This window comes from Erpetoichthys calabaricus, chromosome 9 (assembly GCF_900747795.2).
Source record: "Erpetoichthys calabaricus chromosome 9, fErpCal1.3, whole genome shotgun sequence".
Taxonomy (NCBI): domain Eukaryota; kingdom Metazoa; phylum Chordata; class Cladistia; order Polypteriformes; family Polypteridae; genus Erpetoichthys; species Erpetoichthys calabaricus.
Window position 1 is genome coordinate 117,317,072 of NC_041402.2, and position 21,194 is coordinate 117,338,265.

Sequence of the window (21,194 nt, forward strand, 5' to 3'; positions counted from 1 at the left end):
AGCCGCTTGGAGCAGATAATGGCAACAAAATGAGTAACTATTGCAAGAGGCAATTGAACTGCATAGTTTGCAAATGGCAATATGTGCTTAACAGCGATTTGTAGGCACACAGGATAAGTTAATCCTGACGCAAAGAGTTGCTGTTAAAGGACATCAGGAATGAAGAACACCACAATAAAAGCTCTGGGAACCGTTTCATTAAGCTCAAAGATTTACAAATGGAGACAACCGTTAATCATTTAAAGTACAGATTGCTCCTCAAATAATTTCCTTTAGATGCATTTTGGTTTATAATATTTGTCATGTTTTCTTTTATAATGTAATGAAAATAAAATTAAATTGGACATTAGGAAGGGCAATGAAAATTTTAAATTTGAATGTTGTTTCCTTACTTCAATTGCAGACTAGCATTGGACTAGCTACCGGTTCGAGTCCACCTCTGTGTGATTGTGAGCAAATCACCTCACCTGCCCATATGTCTATATTTTATCAACTACATTTGTAAAGAACCTAGAAAAGGACTCTATAAAAATATTACTTTTTTAATATTAATAAGATAACAACATGCACAAACTGAAATGCTCTATGAGCATTGTACCCCAAGGCATAGGCCACTTATAAAGCCATGCTTATTTAATGGTGAAATACCCTTCCTAAACATATAGGTCTCAAGATGCTTTATTCAGAGGGTTAGCTTAGGTAATGGCTGTACTAATAGCTGGCCAGGCCCATGAATGTTCTGTTTCAATTCTGATGCTTCCTGTTAGGCTCTGCATCCGTTACTGCAGTATTATCCCAATACTGACCACATTCACACTAACCAATTATTGTGCCTTTTAAGAACCAGGATTGTAGCCTGGAAAAGCAAAATTTAACAAATGAATTGCCATTTAAAGTAATAATTCTTTTGCAACAGTGGAAAACAAACACCAAAGCCAACAGCGATTTACTCTTAGGAATATACTTATGTGCAGACTGTATTCCCTGGTCACATGTAACATTTGGATTGATCGAGCGATTTATTTATTTCTTCATCGTTTACTATATTCATTCCCAGATATGCAATCAATGCTTAAAAGCATCACTTTTATTTACAATATTTACAGAAACACAGAGTGGTAAATCCTAGTGTAACATCAAAATTTGTTTAAGTCGTTCTTATTACTTTTTCAGTCAGTTTAAACATGCTTAACTCTGCTCATATATTGTCGTGCAGAGAAAAATGATCACCTTCTCCCAACATTATTTTAAAACTATACACATTATCTTGGGTAGTTTTAAAATTTACCTACAGTAATTAGGTCATTAGCCATTCATCCTGTTTCTATTAATCCAGATCCGTGTCACTGGGGTCATGATCCATTTTGGTGCCATTGGCTGCAAGCCAGCAACCTGCTCTGGACAAAGTGCCCATCCATCTCATGGCACACTCACATCTAGAGCACCACTGTATGTCTAAACTGCATGTCTTTAGGATGTAGAGATAACATTGAAGTGTCTGGGAAATCTCACATCATGAAGATTGTGCCCCAGCTTAGAAATTTGAAGCTGTGAGACTTGTTTTTGAAACATTTATTTCTTATATTGCCAGTGTTCACAGAAATTGGGTGCAATACCACAAATTGTACAGTAGATGCAGGAGCATGAATAAATGAATGTCCTCATGATATTTTTTATACCACACCAAAATAAGAGTATAAGTAAATATTGACGATTCATTTCTTTAGCCATCACATTTAAAAATAAGGTAATCAGGTCTTTACCCTTGTTGAAAAAGCATTTCTGTATAGATAGGTACAAAGTCCTACAGAGATATTAACAAAAAAGGAAACTTATAACAAATTCTGAAACATATTAACATTGAAAGATTTGTATTATTCTCTGAGCATGATGAACAAGCAAAAAAATCTTCAATGCAATTTTATGCTATAAATACTGGACTATATAATATGATGTATGTTGTGCTTTTCAGTTTACTCCTATTTACAACTGTAATAAGATAACAATAAGGTATAAAACCTTAAAAAAAGAGGAATCATTTTTATTGTGTAAATATAAACAGCATAATGGTGGGAAATAACCAGTTGAGAATTGAACAGTAGAAAACAGAAAACTCCAGTTAAGGGCATTTCAGAAGAAATTAAGCCTGTGGAGGAGCCCCGGACAGGTATAACAGGTATAGTAACATTTTTGCTGGCCTAAGCAAACTGGCCACCCTCCTCCTTGAGGGGATTTTGTAATTTTTTTAGAACATCATTTAGGTATTACCAGGAGATGACAGTTATGTATGATCGTGTGATTGTTGTAATTATGTTTTGTTATTCATTGTTTACTCATTTTAGAAAGGAGACTCCTATGATTATTATAGTTTTTAAGGTTACTGAATTCATTTCTGATATTATTTTTTTGTTTCATTTTCATTTTGACATAGTTAAAAATCATCTTGCCAAGAGACCATTATGGCTTATTCTACAATATATGCCACCATTTTTGTGACATTTTCTTATCTGTTGATGTGGCAAAGCTACCCAAAGAGAATCGGAACTGTGCTTCATTTGGCAACATCAGCATGACCATATAAAAGTCAGTATGTACATTCCCAGAACATCCGAGGTTACGGTTCGATAATCAAAGTTAACAAATGCATTTGGTTAAAGTTTCATGGTAATGTCATGATTTGGTATGATTTTGGATCTTCAAAAGCTGCCATATTTCATTTCTGTCATTAGGTCCACTTCCAGCATTCTTAGGGACGTAGCCTCTGTGGTCAGGACTCATCCGTAATTGACACAATAGGATAAAAAGACAGCTATGAGTTCAAATCCTTATCCAATCTGCAGACACCAAATCTCTGAAGTATTCAAAGTTTATCTTTGATCTCTTTTCTCATGTGTGCTTTCTGTCTTAACCCTCTTGTTTTTTATGCATATCTACAAGTTTTTTTGGCTGACAGAAAAGGTTAACTAAACATTGTCTTAAAATTTTTTGAGCTTGGTTTCATGATTTTTTTTGGCTTGATTGATTTGGAATTATAATTATGACATTGGATATTATTATAACTAACGTTCATCATCTGGTCCTCATTTAAAAATGTCTGTTTTTCTTTACTTGAAGCAAAACAGTGAACAGGCAATGTCCTGTTGGAAAATGGCACCCGGCTGACCTGTCATGAAAAGCCATGAAGTGGCCATCATTTAGTCACAGGGCCATCCTTCCCCTAAATAAATATTGTATATTAGACAGCTGATGCTGTAATGTTGTGGCACGTAAGAACATTCTCCAAATCATACTGCCTAATCTTCATCTGATTCTCATCAGCATAAAGGACAAAGCAGCATTCATTATGAACTGCCCCTCTGACTCTTAATGGGTTTGAGCCGACTGGACTACCATGGTTTGAGCAAATCCCTTTGAATCCTGTCACTGGGGCTAATTGAAACTTTGTGGCATGTTGTAGAATGGTGTAGCATGTAGCATGGTGTAGCTTGTCACCTCTGCTGTTTGTGAATGGTGGGCTTGCTGTGCATATACAGGACAATGATGTGCTGCATACCATCATCCAGCCTTTTGTGGCAGACTTGCCTGGTACCATTTTAGAACAGGTGTATGCAGCAACACATGGATGTCATCTCCTAGAAGTGTTCAAGTGATATCAACACCCTTACGTTTCTGCAATAGGCATAGTGGAGAACTCTTGGAAATTAAAATAGCTTTCTCAGCTCCAGTCTAGAGACTATTAACTCATTGGAGGAGCAGTTAAACAGTGTTTTTGAACATGTTACAGAGCTCTACTGATTATCCATACGATTCTGTGTCATTCTTGCTTTTATCACCAAGCATGATAGTTTCCCTTCTATTAATGGCAGGTACCTGTGTCTCAAATCTAGATCATACTTTAATTGTAGTTTTACAACAGTCTATTACTTACATCTCAGCTGTTTTCCAAAATGAGTTTTATTCACAAATGACCAGCGCTTCTAGGTTTACCTGTTTTTTTTTCAGAGCATATGCAGCTATTTAGATTCTTGCAGTGTAACTACCTATGATACTCTTCAATTTCTAGGCCTCTACACGAATAGCTTAAATAATCACGTAATATTCTTTTTTGCCATAAAGCACACTTTGCCAAAGTATGGGTCACAGAATGTACCATTATTGAGTCTAGCCTGCAGCTAATTCATTTATTGTAAGGGTACAAAATCATTCATTTCACAGTTCCTCATAGGGCTGTTTTCTCACCCTTTCATGGTCAAACAACTATATCTGTCTACAGACATCTATTTCCCACCCCATGTGCATTGGACATTTTTTGATCATCTTCAAAATCTTGTTACCTTAAATACTAGTCTGTAAATCTCAGATACTGCAGTTTGTGTCATCGATTCCTGACTTGTTCATAGATGAAATGTTAAGATATTGTCCAGTGCCTATACATAGATTTAGAAAATGCAAATTTCAATTTAGCTGCATTAACAAAGGTTGAAAATCCTCTATATCACTCAGATGCGAATAAATTGGGCCTATATTTTAGAAACAGAAATAAGGAGTACATGAGGTAAGCTGATGTATATTTTCTGTTAGAAGCATGGTGGTACAGTGACCACTAGCACTGATGCCTCACAGAAACAACATCCTGGGTTTAAATCCCATGCCTTTTATCATCTGTCGTTTGTGAATTCTCTTTGTCTGTGTGCATTCTCCTCCTGGTACTCCAGTGTCATTCCCAGAGATACGTGTTGTAGGTTAATTGGAGATTCCAAACTTGCCCCAATATGAGTAAGAGTGTGGGCATGTGCATGAATGTGCCCTGCAATGGATTGGCACCCCATTCAGGACTCTTTCCTGCCTTGTACTCACTACTGCTGTTATAGGCTCTAGTCCCCCATGGCAATGATTAGGTTTGAGATGCTAAATTGAATTTGACAACTCAATATGTATGTGGCCAGGTGGAAGCTTAGCACTAAAGGGAGCCTAGTCAATGTATGCATATCACTTAACTGACAGACAAGTGAAAGAGCAACATATTGTAATCAACAATTCAGTGGTGATTTTAAATATTAAAACTGAACCAATCAGTAACCTATATTTTTTTCAACATTTAGGAAAACAGATGGAATCAAATATGGGATATAGAGATTTACTGCATATTTAGGGATATGTGTGAATGAGGAGGTTTATTCCCTTTAATAGCCAGTGTTTAAGGAAGGAGCCCAATTGGTTTTGATGCTACTTGTAAGACGAGACAATAATTAAAAAAAAAAAACTTTAATCTGAAATTAAACAGATTTGGCACTTATAATTAAACCTCTTAAAAACATCACTTTTGAGAACCTGCTTTTTCCATTATGGGTGCACAAAGAATCAGAGCTTATCACAGCAGCATTGGGCATAAGTCACAAAAAGGCCTTAGCTGGGAGACACAGGTACATCACAGGGAATGCTCATTCATATAGTTGGTAATTATCCTAATATGCTTGTCTTTAGATTAAATTATAAGAGTGTCTGGAGATAACCCAAGTAGACAAAAGGGGAATGTGCTTACTCCACACATCACTTGATAACAGTACTGTACAAACCACTATGTCATTCTGCTACCCCTCTAAAAACAGGTGTGTTGTACGTACCACTGTTTAAAAATGATCATTGGTATCTAGCAAGGACTTTGCTGGTCCTTTTTGTAATATGTTCTAAGTTACTTTTTCATATTTTCTGCATTTCATTTTCTGTAAGCAAGCCTTCTAGGTTGGTACTGTGGACAGCAGCTTGCCTTGCACTGAATGGATGTTGCACATTCCTCTCCTCTTTTCAGTTATGTACAGCAGGAGGTCTAAAAAATAGCAATAGTGTTGTCTTTCAAGCAGCTTACCCTGTGTGAGGAAGATGAGTTTGTGAGGGATTGTTTCTTTGCCCCAGGCTATATCCACCCTCTGACTGCCAAGGCATTCTGCTGGCCTAAAATACTTGTCGACTTATCTACATGACAATTGCAGCCATCGTCCATCTGGCTGTAAAACCTGCATGTCACGCTGGATATTTTACCCCTCTGAAAAGTGCAAATGTAAAATGTCAAAAAAACATGTGCTTCAAAATGATATCTCCCAGCATCAGAGAGAAAGTAGCAAGCCTAGTAATATATCCTAATAGCACTCACTATTCTAGATTCTTGAAGGAAAAGAATTCACATGCCACTCGCTAAGTTTAGAGAAGCTGCTGTTGTTTCTTTATTTCTTGTTAAACCTTGGATCGTGTATCCTGTGACATTTTGATAGCCTTACCTGTTATGCCCCAGTATCTCTGTATGGTCTACACTCATACAGGAAACTATTGCATTGGTTTGGATGATTTTATTCCCCCAATACATTATTTCTTTTTTCTCCTTGCATCATGAGGAAGGATTACCGTGTTGTTTTCAGCTCTGAATGACTAACATGCCTGCAAGACAGACCATAGTTAAAAACATATCCATCCATTGACTCAGACTTATGAATGATAAGAGCAACACTTTGATACAGAAGTGACCCTGAAGGGGAATGGCCCATGATGCATCTTGTCAGCAGGAGAAAGGGTAAAATAATCTTTTCACAAAGAGTAATGTTAAATGTTATAAATACATGCAAAATGTGTAAATTCCCAAACTCAGAGACTAGAAAGATATATATCTATCTCAAAAACATGCACTTGCATTAACAATGTAGCAATATATGTGTGTTCAGGTTGGGATATATTTAATATCCTGATCGAAACTAATTGATCATTTATATGAATTTATTACTGCGGTGGGCTGGCGCCCTGCCCGGGGTTTGTTTCTTACCTTGTGCCCTGTATTAGCTGGGATTGGCTCCAGCAGACCCCCGTGACCCTGTAGTTAGGATATAGCAGGTTGGATAATGGATGGATGGATATGAATTTATTAAATGACAGCTATTCCTTTCATGTATCCACTTGAAATAAATATAACAATTTTTAAAATTACTAATACATTTATTTTCTAAGTAGCATTTTACAACTGGAACAAATTGTCAGATTTTCCAAAGTAGAGTAGGGTCCCTAGTGAAATTCTTTTCTACACAGAAACCCCTAACCCTAAAACCCTCCAAAGAGGATTCTTCAAACAGACTTTCTAATCCCACTGTAGAGAGTTCAGCATAGAGCATCAGTCACTGTGTTCTGATGACTTGCGCAAAAAAAATCATACTTGTGTACTCAGTTTCTTTCTCCTTGGAGTACACGGCCACAAAGAGCCCACACCATGCCAGATGGTCTTGAGCGAATTTTGCTGCCTCTGCTCAAGGCAGCGTCATTGTCAGCATTTCTCCCTCTGTTTATTCTTTGCTGCTGGGTGGGCCTCAGTCTCTTGCAGCATCCAAAAAAGCCAGTTTTCATGATCATATCCTTCTCCCTTCCTACCAAGTAGCCTTGTTGTTTGAATCTCTTATCTCCTAGGTTTGTTATTATGCCTTTGGATTTTGTGAGGGTTAAAAGATTTTGGCTTGATTATTTTATTTGTTTGTTTAGTAGATGTTGCAAACCATCCTTAGGCAATTGTTACAGAATGTGAATAAGCGCTGTTGTATAGAACTGATTTGACATTGTTAATGTAGGTGCACACTTTTGTCTGTAAGCTATCTTGGCTGTATTTCCAGATGTTTCTAAGTTTGAAAAAGTTAGCTTTTTCTTGCTGTACTGTGAATTAGATTATTTTCTTATTGTAGATAAGTTTTATACTTTTCCTGCGCCAATATATGCAAATAATTAACCCTTCTCTAACATATTTCCTTTGAAAAATTTTTGTACTGTTTATGGATTGATATGTTGTTTTCTAATTTTCTTCTACAGGGTGAAAACATGTGTAACTACAATGGGTAGCCAAATAATTTGGTAAATAAATTTGCTTTATTAAGGAAATGTCTCACTTTGAAAATCCTTTATTGATCTGAGATCTGATGAGTGTGAAAGCCACTCTTCTGACCCATCTTGTTGCTGGACATTCCAAGCCAAATTAGTAATCATAGCACAATTTCAATATACTCTGTATATATGACAATAATAGACCTATAAACCTAGAAAAAGGCCATTCCCCAATAGATTGCCGTGAAGGGGTGCACTGGTTGGTATTCATTTGGTGCTCCGTTAAAATCAAGGGACCCAGAATGTAGTATACATACAACTGCTTTCCACACTATTACACAACAGCTACCAGCTTGTGTTATTTACAAGTATGTGAATGGCTCATGTGTGCTTCTTTCATGTTCTGTTTCTCCCATAAGTGCAAATGAATAGAGACCTTGATTCATTAGAGTATTCAATTCCAATGCTCCGTTGTGCACCGTTTTTCTTCTTTAGCCCACTGATACCACAGCTTTTATGTTTTCGCTGACAGGTTTGGCTCTTATTTTGGCACCCATACTATATCTCTAGCAAGTTATAATAAGTGATTGACTGCAATATGCCTCTTTTGATACCGCTGTTGTACTCTGCTATTAGTTGACTGCCTGTAACCCCCTAATATTTTGCACGAATTGTGTCAGTCACTGTTGTCCATGGTCTGTTTGTCAATACAGCCAAGACATTGTCATGCAAAACAACCCCAGAAGAGTTGACATTCCTAATGTACTCATGATACTATGTCTAGGTCTCCTTACACTCTGTGTGCAAAAGCGCAGGCATGGTTAATGTTGTCCATTCTCCCTCAGTAATAATGTTCACACATACACAGGCAGTGCAGTCTGCTGGTACAGTCTGTCTGCATTAAATTGTATTGCATGTACATATGCTGATGTCATTACTTGAGCAATCAGATTTGTGGGAAGATCAGATATACTTTTTAAAGTTGCCACTCAGTGTTCCTGAAGTCCATCATATGACAATTAAGAATCAGAAAAGAGAAATTTTACTTGAAGTGCTCCCGAGAAGACAAGAAATAATTCTATCTAAGCAGAGTTTTAGGCTCACAACATTTTTCCTGTGTGAAAGACAATATTTCATGTCACAGACTGATGCCCAGGATCTTGCTAATTCTGTTGAAATGTTCTTAATTAAGGACTTTCCTTGATATTTCCTACCTGTAATCAGAATTTACAAGATCAGCTTTATAATGGCACCTTTTGTCCTTGTCTTTGTTACGCTGTAATGCTTCTTTTCACTTTCAACAAGATGACTCCATGCCTTGGTTGCCATTTCAGGATTACTTATGAACATTTTAGGATGTGTATACTATTTAATCAAAAGACTCGACTGATTTTACCAAGGAAATGTCTTTGGGGCTTCCTATTGATCATTTGTTTGTTAAATCAACTTTAATCCTTTGTGAATTCTAAACAGGATTTTCTTAAGCGGATGGACAAGATTTTATTTTGTTTAACAGATATACATTTTGATATAAAATGTATTCCTGAATTACTTCTAATGGAAAGGTTGTACAGTTTGGTTGAAATAATAATATAGTTTAATAAAATTAGAATTTTTATTAATTCAATGTAGTTTATACTGCTATGATCGGGCTTATCAGTTTAATTCTTTCCAACTGTTCCTTGGCCTCTAAAAATTATTTGAGTATTGTTTTTAGTGTTTCTAAAGTGAAGGAATCTACCTGTTTTATTCATTTCCTTCTTTCATGTGTTTTCAAAATTGTTAAAAATGATTCATGATTGGATTTATGAAAGAAGCAAACCTTCATGTTATTTCATATTGTTATTTTTTTAATTTTCTGATTACAACAATTTTTTCAGCCATATGATTTACTGCTCTGTTGTTTGATTACAATTCTGAGTGTAATTCACATCTTGACCTTTCTTATGTAATTATTGTCTTTACAGGTTGCAACCTCACTGTGAATTCTAATTTCTCTGTGCCATGTTCTTATTCCATTCTGTTTCAAAACTATTATTGTACAAGCAGCACATATATTTACTCAGTGCAAATACACTTATGAACCCAGTGCACAATACAACAAGTACATTTACAGCATTAAAAAAAATCATCCTATGTATCAATATAATATTGAAATATTATGTTCACAAAATACACCCGCTAATACTGTATATATGCACAACAAAAGTAGGGTGGGCAAAAGTAGGTTTACACTTGTGAGTAAGCCAAACATATATATTTTAGGTCATTTCAGCACTTACATGATTGTACCTAAATGTACTATGCAGCCTCAGCATTGTGGTGTAGACAGGCAAAAAAAAAAAAAAGACTCTAATTGCTCTCCGATTGGTTCATACTTAACACATGTCCCTTTCCTGATTGGGTCCTGCTCATTACAATGTCTCATTACCTGATGAAATGTCTCAACATAGCCAGTTAAACTGCGAATAGCACCATTGTAGCCAAGGAAAACGCAGAATATGTTTGGTACTGAAGACTCAATCACCAACATGATACCATCATTATTACTAATAATAACTGTTGGATTAAATATTCAAAAATTTTTAATAGGAATTTTCCAATCTTTATATGGAGCAAAAGACTGGAATTCATACACTTTCCATGGCCCCTGAATCTACCTGGGCTTATAAATTAATAGAGACTCCAATACAAACTGGAGTTATTAAAATGTATTAAACTATTTATTGTGTAGGGTTGACCACAGCTGCTGCCCTTCCTGCCCATGCCTGATTTATGTAAGGTTAGCATTCTAATTTTCTTGCAAACATGGACAATTCTAAGCTCATTGTCCAGAGCCCCCTTTGTAAAAACATAGACCCTTCTTTATTCATTATCTTCTGTCTCACTAACAGATGTGCTTCCCACCAAAAAAGGATGGGGAAATCTTTAGAGTCAATGCTGGCCTTAACACCAATGGGTTGATTGCCTAGGTTTGTACATGACCAACAGCCATACCACCTGCACTTCAGAAGAGGTCATCAACCTGAAGCTAAGCATGTTTGAGTACAGTCAGTGCTTGGATGGAAGACCATCTTGGAAAATCTTGGGTTACTTCTGGAAGAGGTGCTGGTAAGGCCAGCAGGGGGCACTTACTATGTGGTCTGTGTGGAAATCCAAATGCCCCAGTGCAGTGATAGGGCACACTGCTGCAAAAATGCCACTGTCCTTCAGATGAGATGTAAAACCAAGGTCCTGATTCCCTCTGGGAAGATCTCTGGGCATCCTTCGCAAAGAGTAGAGTATTTCCTGTTGTCCACACTATATTGCTTACCATGGCCTGGTCTTTCTGCCAACTTAGTCTTCCCTTTTTCCCTAATTGGCTAGCTATCTCTCTTACCCTTTCACCACTTATTAGGTAATGTGTAGTGAGCGTACTGGCACAAGAATGGCTGCCATCACATTGCCCTGCTGGGTGCGACACCTTAGTGGTGGTTGAAGTGGCTCCCCACTCTCTATATAAAAGCACTTTAAATAGTAATAAAAGTGCTATATAAATCTTTTTGTTTTGCGTCCTTCAAAACCTGTTCCTAACTACAATACTAAACTGACGATTGTTCTAAAGTGCAACTATATTAACATCTGGCCGTTTCATCTTTCATCTTTTCTGAAAGGCTATTATTATAAAAGAAAAATAAAGCAGCTTCATCCCAGCTCAGATCAGTGACTGAGATTTTGAATGATATGATACAATGGCTAGTAGACTTGGTACTCTGTTTATCATTTAACAGGCAATAGTAGTAACTTTGGGTGTCTTACAGATATCGAATACATCCAGGGCCGGATTTTCCTATAGGCTAACTAGGCTTCAGCCTAGGGCCTCAAGATCAAGAGGAGCCTACATTCAAATTGTTAGCAAAATTTTATTATCTCTCATGTAATTTACAAACTTAAAAATGGAAGGTGAAAGGGCCTCATAAGTGGAATAGCCTAGGGCCTCTTTTCATATAAATCCGGCCTTGAATACGTCCTTGAAAATTTGTAGAAATTCGTCAAAGTTTTCACAACTTTTTTTTCCTTACACTAAATGCTAACTGGCAGTGTGCTTGGTTCAAATACCGCACTTGGTTCTTGTCCATGTAGCTATTGCATGGTTCTCTCTGTCCATGTGGGACTTCAGTCTATATCCAAAAGATGTGCAGGTTAGTTTACCTGGTGTTATGTGTGTGTGAGCCAGTGTGTATATGGCGTGTTTCAGTTGACTGTTGCCCCTTCCAGTTCTGGCTGCTCTCATTTGCCTAGTTTTCCTAAGATAGGCTCTGGCATCCTGCAACCTTCAGTCATGTCTGATTTTTTTAAACCTTTGGGTGTATTTAAACCAAAACTACTGTATCTCCATTTTCAGATTTTTGGCTTACTAATGTTTACCTCAACAGGTACTGTATGTGTGCATAAATAATTATGCATATTGCATTATTTTGGATTCTTCTATTGTGTACAGTATATTGTTTTACCTTTGTAAATAATAATTGCCTTTATACTACTCCTTGTGAGGAAATTTTAGTTTACCTACTTATTGTTTAACTTGTATTTATCCATGTCTAATTAGTATGGTATGGAAATAAAAGATGGTTAAGTTTTTATATATAAATATCATATTCATGATGTTAAAGGTACACATCATGTCTGTCCTTGAGTTTGTGTTAAAATTACATTGCATCTGTCACATGACTATAATTGGTAAAAGTGTTTAGAAACAAGTCTGAACTCCTAACTTACCATGTGTCAGTAACTTTTACTCCACTTGACACTAAAGGTGTGTTTAGTATGGTTTGTAAATTATTTATTAAAATGAGTGTTCATATTTTGGAGACACTCTGCAAGTATATTATGACCAGTGCATGTCTAATATAAGCAATTCATATATCAGAAAATCTTTGTATATGTGCATTTATATACAGTTAGGTCCATAAATATTTGGACAGAGACAACTTTTTTCTAATTTTGGTTCTGTACATTACCACAATGAATTTTAAATGAAACAACTCAGATGCAGTTGAAGTGCAGACTTTCAGCTTTAATTCAGTGGGGTGAACAAAACGATAGCATAAAAATGTGAGGCAACTAAAGTAATTTTTTAACATAATCCCTTCATTTCAGGGGCTCAAAAGTAATTGGACAATTGACTCAAAGGCTATTTCATGGGCAGGTGACCTGGACGTCCACGGAAGACAACAGTGGTGGATGATCGCAAAATCATTTCCATGGTGAAGAGAAACCCCAAGTCTACCATAAAGAGAAGACTGCATGAACGTAAACACAGAGGGTGCACTGCAAGGTGCAAGCCACTCATAAGCCTCAAGAATAGAAAGGCTAGATTGGACTTTGCTAAAGAACATCTAAAAAAGCCAGCACAGTTCTGGAAAAACATTCTTTGGACAGATGAAACTAAGATCAACCTCTACCAGAATGATGGCAAGAAAAAAGTATGGAGAAGGCGTGGAACAGCTCATTATCCAAAGCATACCACATCATCTGTAAAACACGGTGTGATGGCTTGGGCGTGCATGGCTGCCAGTGGCACTGGGACACTAGTGTTTATTGATGATGTGACACAGGACAGAAGCAGCCGAATGAATTCTGAGATGTTCAGAGACATATTGTCTGATCAAATCCAGCTAAATGCAGTCAAATTGATTGGGTGGCATTTCATGATACAGATGGACAATGACCCAAAACATACAGCCAAAGCAACCCAGGAGTTTATTAAAGCAAAGAAGTGGAAAATTCTTGAATGGCCAAGTCAGTCACCTGATCTTAATCCAATTGAGCATGCATTTCACTTGTTGAAGACTAAACTTCAGACAGAAAGGCCAACAAACAAACAGCAACTGAAAGCCGCTGCAGTAAAGGCCTGGCAGAGCATTCAAAAGGAGGAAACCCAGCATCTGGTGATGTCCATGAGTTCAAGACTTCAGGCCGTCATTGCCAGCAAAGGGTTTTCAACCAAGTATTAGAAATGAACATTTTATTTCCTGTTATTTAATTTGTCCAATTACTTTTGAGCCCCTGAAATGAAGGGATTGTGTTAAAAAATGCTTTAGTTGCCTCACATTTTTATGCAATCGTTTTGTTCACCCCACTGAATTAAAGCTGAAAGTCTGCACTTCAACTGCATCTGAGTTGTTTCATTTAAAATTCATTGTGGTAATGTACAGAACCAAAATTAGAAAAAAGTTGTCTCTGTCCAAATATTTATGGACCTAACTGTATAGATAGATAGATAGATAGATAGATAGATAGATAGATAGATAGATAGATAGATAGATAGATAGATAGATAGATAACACTTAAGGTATTGCAAAATCATACTCATATACTGTTACTTAACAAGACCTTAATAAAAGCTTATTTTGATGTTATCCACACTTACAAAGCATCAATAAAGAGATTATTTATTTATCTCTGCAATTTGGCCTACTAAGATAACTTCACTTCAGAATGATCAGCTCTAGCTCTCTTCATATGCAGTATATCCTTCTTATTCACAAGTAACTGTACCAGCATATCAAAGGCTCTTAATATTCCACAATGATATTTTATATGTGCTGTTAAAACCAACTAATCTCTTGTTATATAGACAGAGAGATAGATTATACTTTATTTGTCCCCAGGCGGAAATTAAAATTTTACAGAAGCTCCAAAAAAATAAAAAAATAAAATAAATATGACAAAAAAAAACAACAGAGCCTAATACACATAAAATCTTCTGGCTTGGATAACAAAGAGCTGTTAATTTCAATACAGGCTTGTTGGTGGCAGTAAGATGAGGTCAGACCTGCTTGGATTGTGCCACAGGTTTATATTTAAAGGCATTTATGTTTGGATAGAGCAGTGTACACGAATGTAACAGGCCTAATAGGTCTTGATTCCTTCTTTGAATCTTCTCAAAATTCTTTGAAATAGCATATATGAATAGCAATATATGATAAACAAATGCATTTTTACTGTACCCAAGTTTTGCCAATAGTTTTATACAAATATTCATATACACAAATTTGACATACTTGTGTACAGGTGCACGATGTGTAGCTCTACCACCTTACTTCCATGTCTATATTTTGCATGTGTTCTGTAGTATACCTAATGCAACACACTACTATATAAAAACACTCCTGCTTTCTTTTAGGATTTCAGTCTGCTGTATGAGGAAGCACGCTACTATCAACTGACTCCCATGATCAAGGAACTGGAAAGGTGGAAACAGGAGAGGGAACAGCGCAAGCATTCACAACCATGTGATTGTCTGGTGGTGCGAGTAACTCCTGACCTTGGCGAGCGAATTGCCCTCAGTGGGGAAAAGGTGCTAATTGAGGAAATCTTCCCTGAGACAGGAGACGTCATGTGCAATTCAGTTAATGCAGGCTGGAACCAGGATCCTACTCATGTGATCAGATTCCCTTTGAATGGATACTGCAGATTAAACTCTGTGCAGGTACTTGTATTTTGTTTTTCACATGCAGACTGCAGGCTGCAGGCTAAAGAAGGAATACAGTGACACTTGGTTGCTTCTTACTGGTCTTCCAAGACAAAAAGTGTATTCTTTTATTTTTATTTTTATTGAGATTAAAGATTAAATCAAAATGAGCAAGATACAAGTCAATCAAACATACAATGCCACATCTTATTTGAATTTGATACCCCCTCATCTGTTCATTTCGAGAGAAAAGAAAGAAGATTTACTAGGAAGCACTCACCCAAAAGCTACCAAAGGCTCACCATGCTTAATCAACTGAAGTCAGCATGGATCTGCCAAACTCTAAAAAACTCACGAACTGCCCTTTGTAAATGTAATCTTTTTTACTATTAAGAAAAACAGGATGACACTTTTCAAATGGTGTTATGGTTAGGAGGGTAAAGAATGTTGCAACTGAGCAGAGAAGGGACTTGGCAGTGGCATACTGTAAATCATCACAATAGATTGTTCATTACATGACTTTTCCAGATGTCCTTTACATAATCATAGTGAGTGGCGCAACATGCTCCCGTGTCCTCTGTTTGTGTAGTTTGCCATCCATAGCAGCTCAGTCCGACTGGTTTGAAACTTACTCCAACAATGTCAAACAAGTTTTATTTTTGGCTTAAATCGTAGGGGTGGACTTATGTGTGTGTGCAAGGGCTGACAAGCAGTGAGCGCTCACCTGAGTGAGTACAATGCATAAGATAAAAATGAACCCAGGTGTTTTGGACCACAGAAGGGAGGCTGATTTTTCTGATGTCTTGTGTTGTTCATACCAAAAAGAGAACTGAAAAAGGATGACACTGGGAGAGAACTTGCCATACATGAAAATACCTTTTTACAGCACTGACAATGTCAGGCAGCACATTACTGGTTATCAGAATTCAGCAATGCTCTTGATACTTTGGAAATGTGAAACTGTGCTGAAATGTCTGTACAGAGCTGTGTAATATGTCATGCTCTGCAATTTGTAGTCGTGTAACTTGATACTCACAAGGCAACAAAATCTAGCATCATCAGTCATTAAGTTTGATATCCCCTCTGAGTAGAAGTCACATAATGTGTCTGCTACTGGCCTAAGCAGTGGTGTCCCAACAGATCTTATAACAAACAGTGTTGTTACAGGATTATTGATTATTGTGGATTCAAGACTCTCTTATAAATACTACACTACAATTTTATTAGAGAATTGTTTCTTTCTATTGCATGATTGACTCCGCAGTCAGTGGGGAGATGTGAAAGAAGGCAAAACTTCAATTGAACAGCTCTTTATTAATGTGAATGTTCACACAGCAGGAGCACCCGATTTAACAGTGTCTTCATCCTTGAAGGCTTTCTATAGTATAGAGTCAAACTGATTGATATTAGTAAGAACAAAATGCTGCGGAAGATAAGTATAAATTCCTCATACGAGATTTGTGAGAGCCAGCCCGCCCACAGGCAGACAGACACCGTTCTTAAGTCCACCACACACAGTTTATTTACAATATTTACACTAATTAAAGTTCCTCGCAGCACACAGTACTCCAGCACCAAACACCCTTTTCTTGGGCCTCTCAATGGTCCTCTTCGGGCCGCCTTCTCTCCTCTCTCCAAAGCCTTGTCCTCTTCCTCCCAACTCTCACTCTCCGACTGATGGAAGGCAATATGCTCCAGGTGCCCCTTGTTGAACCTCCGCTGGCACTTCCTGGTGTGGCGGGAGTGCTGGCTTCCAGGGCTCTAGGATCCACCGGGCGTCACCTGGAGGTGGCCATGGGCCCCTATAGGGTTGAGCTTCCCAGCTTGGTTCCTGTTACCCCCATAGCAACCAGGACAGCTGTCCTTTCGTGGCCTGGGGGAGGTATTATCCCTCTCCCAGTCCTTTAAGGCATCCTGTCTGGGTATGGCATCCAGCCGCCCGCCACAGATTTCACAAAAAAACTCTCTGGCACCACCCATATGATGAACAAAGAATAAACAGCTAATCATTTCTCTATATATAAAAGAAAATCCTGGAATGGAAAGCAAATGCAAGGCTACGATACGTGATAATCTCGAAAGACATTTTAAAGACCTGCGAGACCAAGGAGACTTGCCACGGTGTGTCTCGCGGGGAGCGTAAACATGAGACTTGGTGCCAAGAGATTGTCCCAGGGCTATAGCAAAAAGCACAGCGGCTGTACAGGCTTTAAAAAGATCGAAGGGCAGCGCGACAGCAGCTACCCCAACCGAACGTGAGCAGTGTTATACATCCTTCAAGAAAGAATTCAACCACACCCGGGGCCAGTAATAAAAGACATGTATTGCTTTTACAACGTCACGTGAGACCAGGCAGTGAGCCATCATTTAAAACAAGTCAACAGACCTCTAAGCTAGCAGTTGTTGGATTGCTTTTGGCAGGCAAGCATCATGTGCTCCGAGCTCTTAAAACAATGACATGCGACAGGCAGAAGAGGCAGCTAGCAAGCAGCAAAAAGACAGCAAATGATCCAAAGGCATATCCTTAGCGTACGTTCAGCCGCAACACCCTTCACAACACGAACAGTATTATACGTCTGGGAAGAAAGAGATGTAACCACGCGCAGGGCAGGAAATAAAGAAACAAGTATTGTTTTTACAAAAGTTTTTAAAGTAAAAGTGAAAATAATACATATGTAACAATTCACAAGAAAATTATCAATCTCTTTAAATTGTAGATTGCCTGCCTAAGGTAAAGTCATCCCTGATGAATGGGGACGTGGGAATGAGGGATCCTTTCATCGGATTAGCGCTATTTCAGATGTGGAATGGCAAAATGGGGGAGGCAGCTTGATGAATGAGGTCTCCAGGACTTAAAACAAATCCAAATCATATTATGTGATATCATCTAATGTGAAATTCTACTCCGTACTTCTAGAATTTTTATTTTTATACTATATTTAGGATTTATTCTGTTCTATGTATTGTACTGTACGGCTCAGAATTAAAAGACAATGAGTAAAATGACAAAGTAGAACTTCATAAAGACGTTTACAAACGTTGGCGCTAAACACGTGCAAAGCAGGTTAGAGACTATGAAACCGGTGAAATTAGAAAGGCTCAAAAAAAAACAAAAAAAAAAAACGGCGCTATACACATGTGGAGAAAGTTAAAGGATATGAAAGTAGGAAAATTAGAAAATATAAAAAAAAGAAAGTAAAGATTGCAGTAGCACAAACAAACAAACTGCCTCATTTAACTATGCACCAGTCTAACTTTGGTTTTGCACAATAATTACTACATTATTGCACCTTAACACTTAATTCTACTTTATTCACATAATTTTACTTATTTATTATGTTCTACTATACTGTTATCTTTCAATCTATGACTTTTTGTTAATCTAACTGATATTCTTCTAACTTTGCACAGTTTTTGATAAGTGGATCAGGATGCATTTCACTGCGTGTTGTCCTGTATAACTATGCATGTGACAAAGAAAGAATCTTGAGAATTTCAAAAACGGAGTTTACCGCACATGCATTTATTGGTTACTTTGTTCATGTATATATATTTATCTGTCTGCTTATTTAAAAAGCTAAATTTACCCCAGGAGTCAAAAACGTTCTGTCTAGCCCTTGTACAAAAACCTAGACAAAAGCTGGGGTATCACCTTGGTAAACCCATGTACTTTTGGAACTGTGAGAGGAAAATAGCACGACTTTACAGACAGGAGTCCAATGCAGAACTCTACTTACTTTTTTACTTTGTAAAAAAAAAATTATTAACTGCTGATGATGTAGATCGTTTTGTCTGTGCTGAAATTCCAAACAGAGAAACCTGTCCTGACCGCATTAAAAAGATTCAGCATATTGGGACTCGCAAGATTACAAATATTGTTTTTACAGAAGTTCTGAAATAAAAGTGAAACTAATGAAATAGCAACAATTCAAAGAAAAAAAAATCTTAAAAGTGTGTATCCGGAAAACTAAACACGGGGGTTGGCGAGCGTAGCGAGCAGGGGGCGAAGCCCCCTAGTCTTTTATAATAAAACTTGAGATTAGCTGTGCTCTTTCATAATCCAGAAATGGATTGAGCAGGTTTGAAAATTGTATGTTACAGGTAATTGAGTAAGAAGAAGGCAGGCATCAAAAATAAGATTTTTGTTTATGGACTGACTGTTCATGTGATTGATATATATAAGTTAGTTTGATGATAGTATGAGCACCATCTATTACACTGTGACAATCTGCATGTTGGAGCCACAAAACTAGTCATTCAGAAGAAGCAACATAGGATAAACACTATATATTCCTTATTATGACTAGCTGTTTTTCCCTGTAAAATGCTTCAACCCAAATGTTTTGTATGGTTATTGGTCCACAATTTGTAAGTCCCTGACTTGCCTGTTAAGATACCACTTTAGGTAGGAAATGTCATTCCATGTCATTTTGCAAACAAACCAGACTCCACCTTACTGTACTCAGGGCTGTTTATTTTCTGGCAGTTAATCTGCAGGACATTATTTAGGCAATGGGAGTTTTAATTGTCTAAAGGGATTAACTGAAATATGAGTGATCACACAGAACCACATATTCGTAGAAAATGTAATTCATTTTAATTATCCATGATATGCCAAATGGTTCACTCCCTCCCCAAACAACAAGATCGTCTGAAACAGTTTTGCCCATTGCAGTGTTGTGGTGAGACAGAGCAAATCTGGCACCATAAAGCAGGCATAAAGCATAAACCAGAAAGGGCAGGATAAGCGTCCATTGCAGAGCACATTGACAGCCACATTCAACAGTTTGAAATGGCCAATTAACAACATGCACATCTTTGGGATGTCAAATGAAACTTGACAAAAAAAGCCCAGATTGCTTTATATCGCTGTATTTTTCTGGAACTGTAAAAGCATTTCAAGACAAGTGTTCAATAAATGTATGCCCCAACCTCTCTTATTAACACAGATTTAAAAATAATGGGAATAGAGTAATGTACTTTTGTCAAGAGATAGCATTTCTTGTGTAAGCATCTCTCAGGGATGCAAAATTGAGAAGATTTACACCATCGAATCTCAAAATCCATGATACAAAATTTTCATTTCTGTCTATGCACTTTCAAAATAAAAGTTACACCATTGCCGGAGGTGCAAGTAATGATATCTATTATAAAAGGAATTATTGGTCATTTTCTTTTAAATGAAATAATAAAACTATTAATTAAAGGGAGAATTACATTATGCTTCAAAGTAATTGCACTTATGAAATGATAAAGGAAATGAGATGCTAGCTGTATAGGTTGTTGAAGAGGAGAAGATGACGTGAATCATATAAAATTGGGCTCACAAGGATTAAACTAATCTGGAGCAAGCAAATACAGAAAATTGGCATTTTCGTGGTGTTCTGGAACCACATACTGTAAATCTTCCAAATTCTACCCATGTCTGTGTGGATTTTTTAATGATACTATGGCTCCCTTCCACATCTTAAAGAACTTAAAGTAATAATGAACAGCAGAATCTAGGTGTCTTATCAGCTTTGCATGGAAAAGTGCCTACTTTTTTGGATAGTTTTTACTGTTTTGTGTTCTAAGTGTTCAGTTAAATGGGATCCTGCTAATGTGTACACCCCAAGATCTCATGTGCACTACTCCTAACCTATTATAGAGTACTTATTAAAAATGAAATCAGAAAAGGGCTTGTAGTAGCCATTTCTGACTTCTACAATCCATAATATGGATTTTACATCCGTCCAGCTTACTTTGCCATATTACAGAGGGGCTACCCTGGGAGCATCAGGTACAAGATGAGATGCCAGTATATTTGAAGGCACATGCACATTTACCCACACACTTACCAGTTCAATTTAACTGCCAAGTCAGAGCACCCGGAGGATGTGCAAACTCCACA

General features: G+C 37.3%; 1 protein-coding gene across 2 annotated transcripts in view; it reads left to right on the plus strand.

The window, feature by feature from the left end:
- The window catches only part of LOC114658059 (BTB/POZ domain-containing protein kctd15), a 122,459-nt gene that overhangs the window by 81,396 nt on the left and 19,869 nt on the right, over window positions 1-21,194 (plus strand). For both annotated transcript variants that reach the window (XM_028810082.2, XM_028810085.2), the window contains exon 4: window positions 15,017-15,322. In XM_028810082.2, coding sequence (XP_028665915.1) covers window positions 15,017-15,322 — 306 coding nt within the window. The remainder of the gene's footprint in view (window positions 1-15,016; window positions 15,323-21,194) is intronic.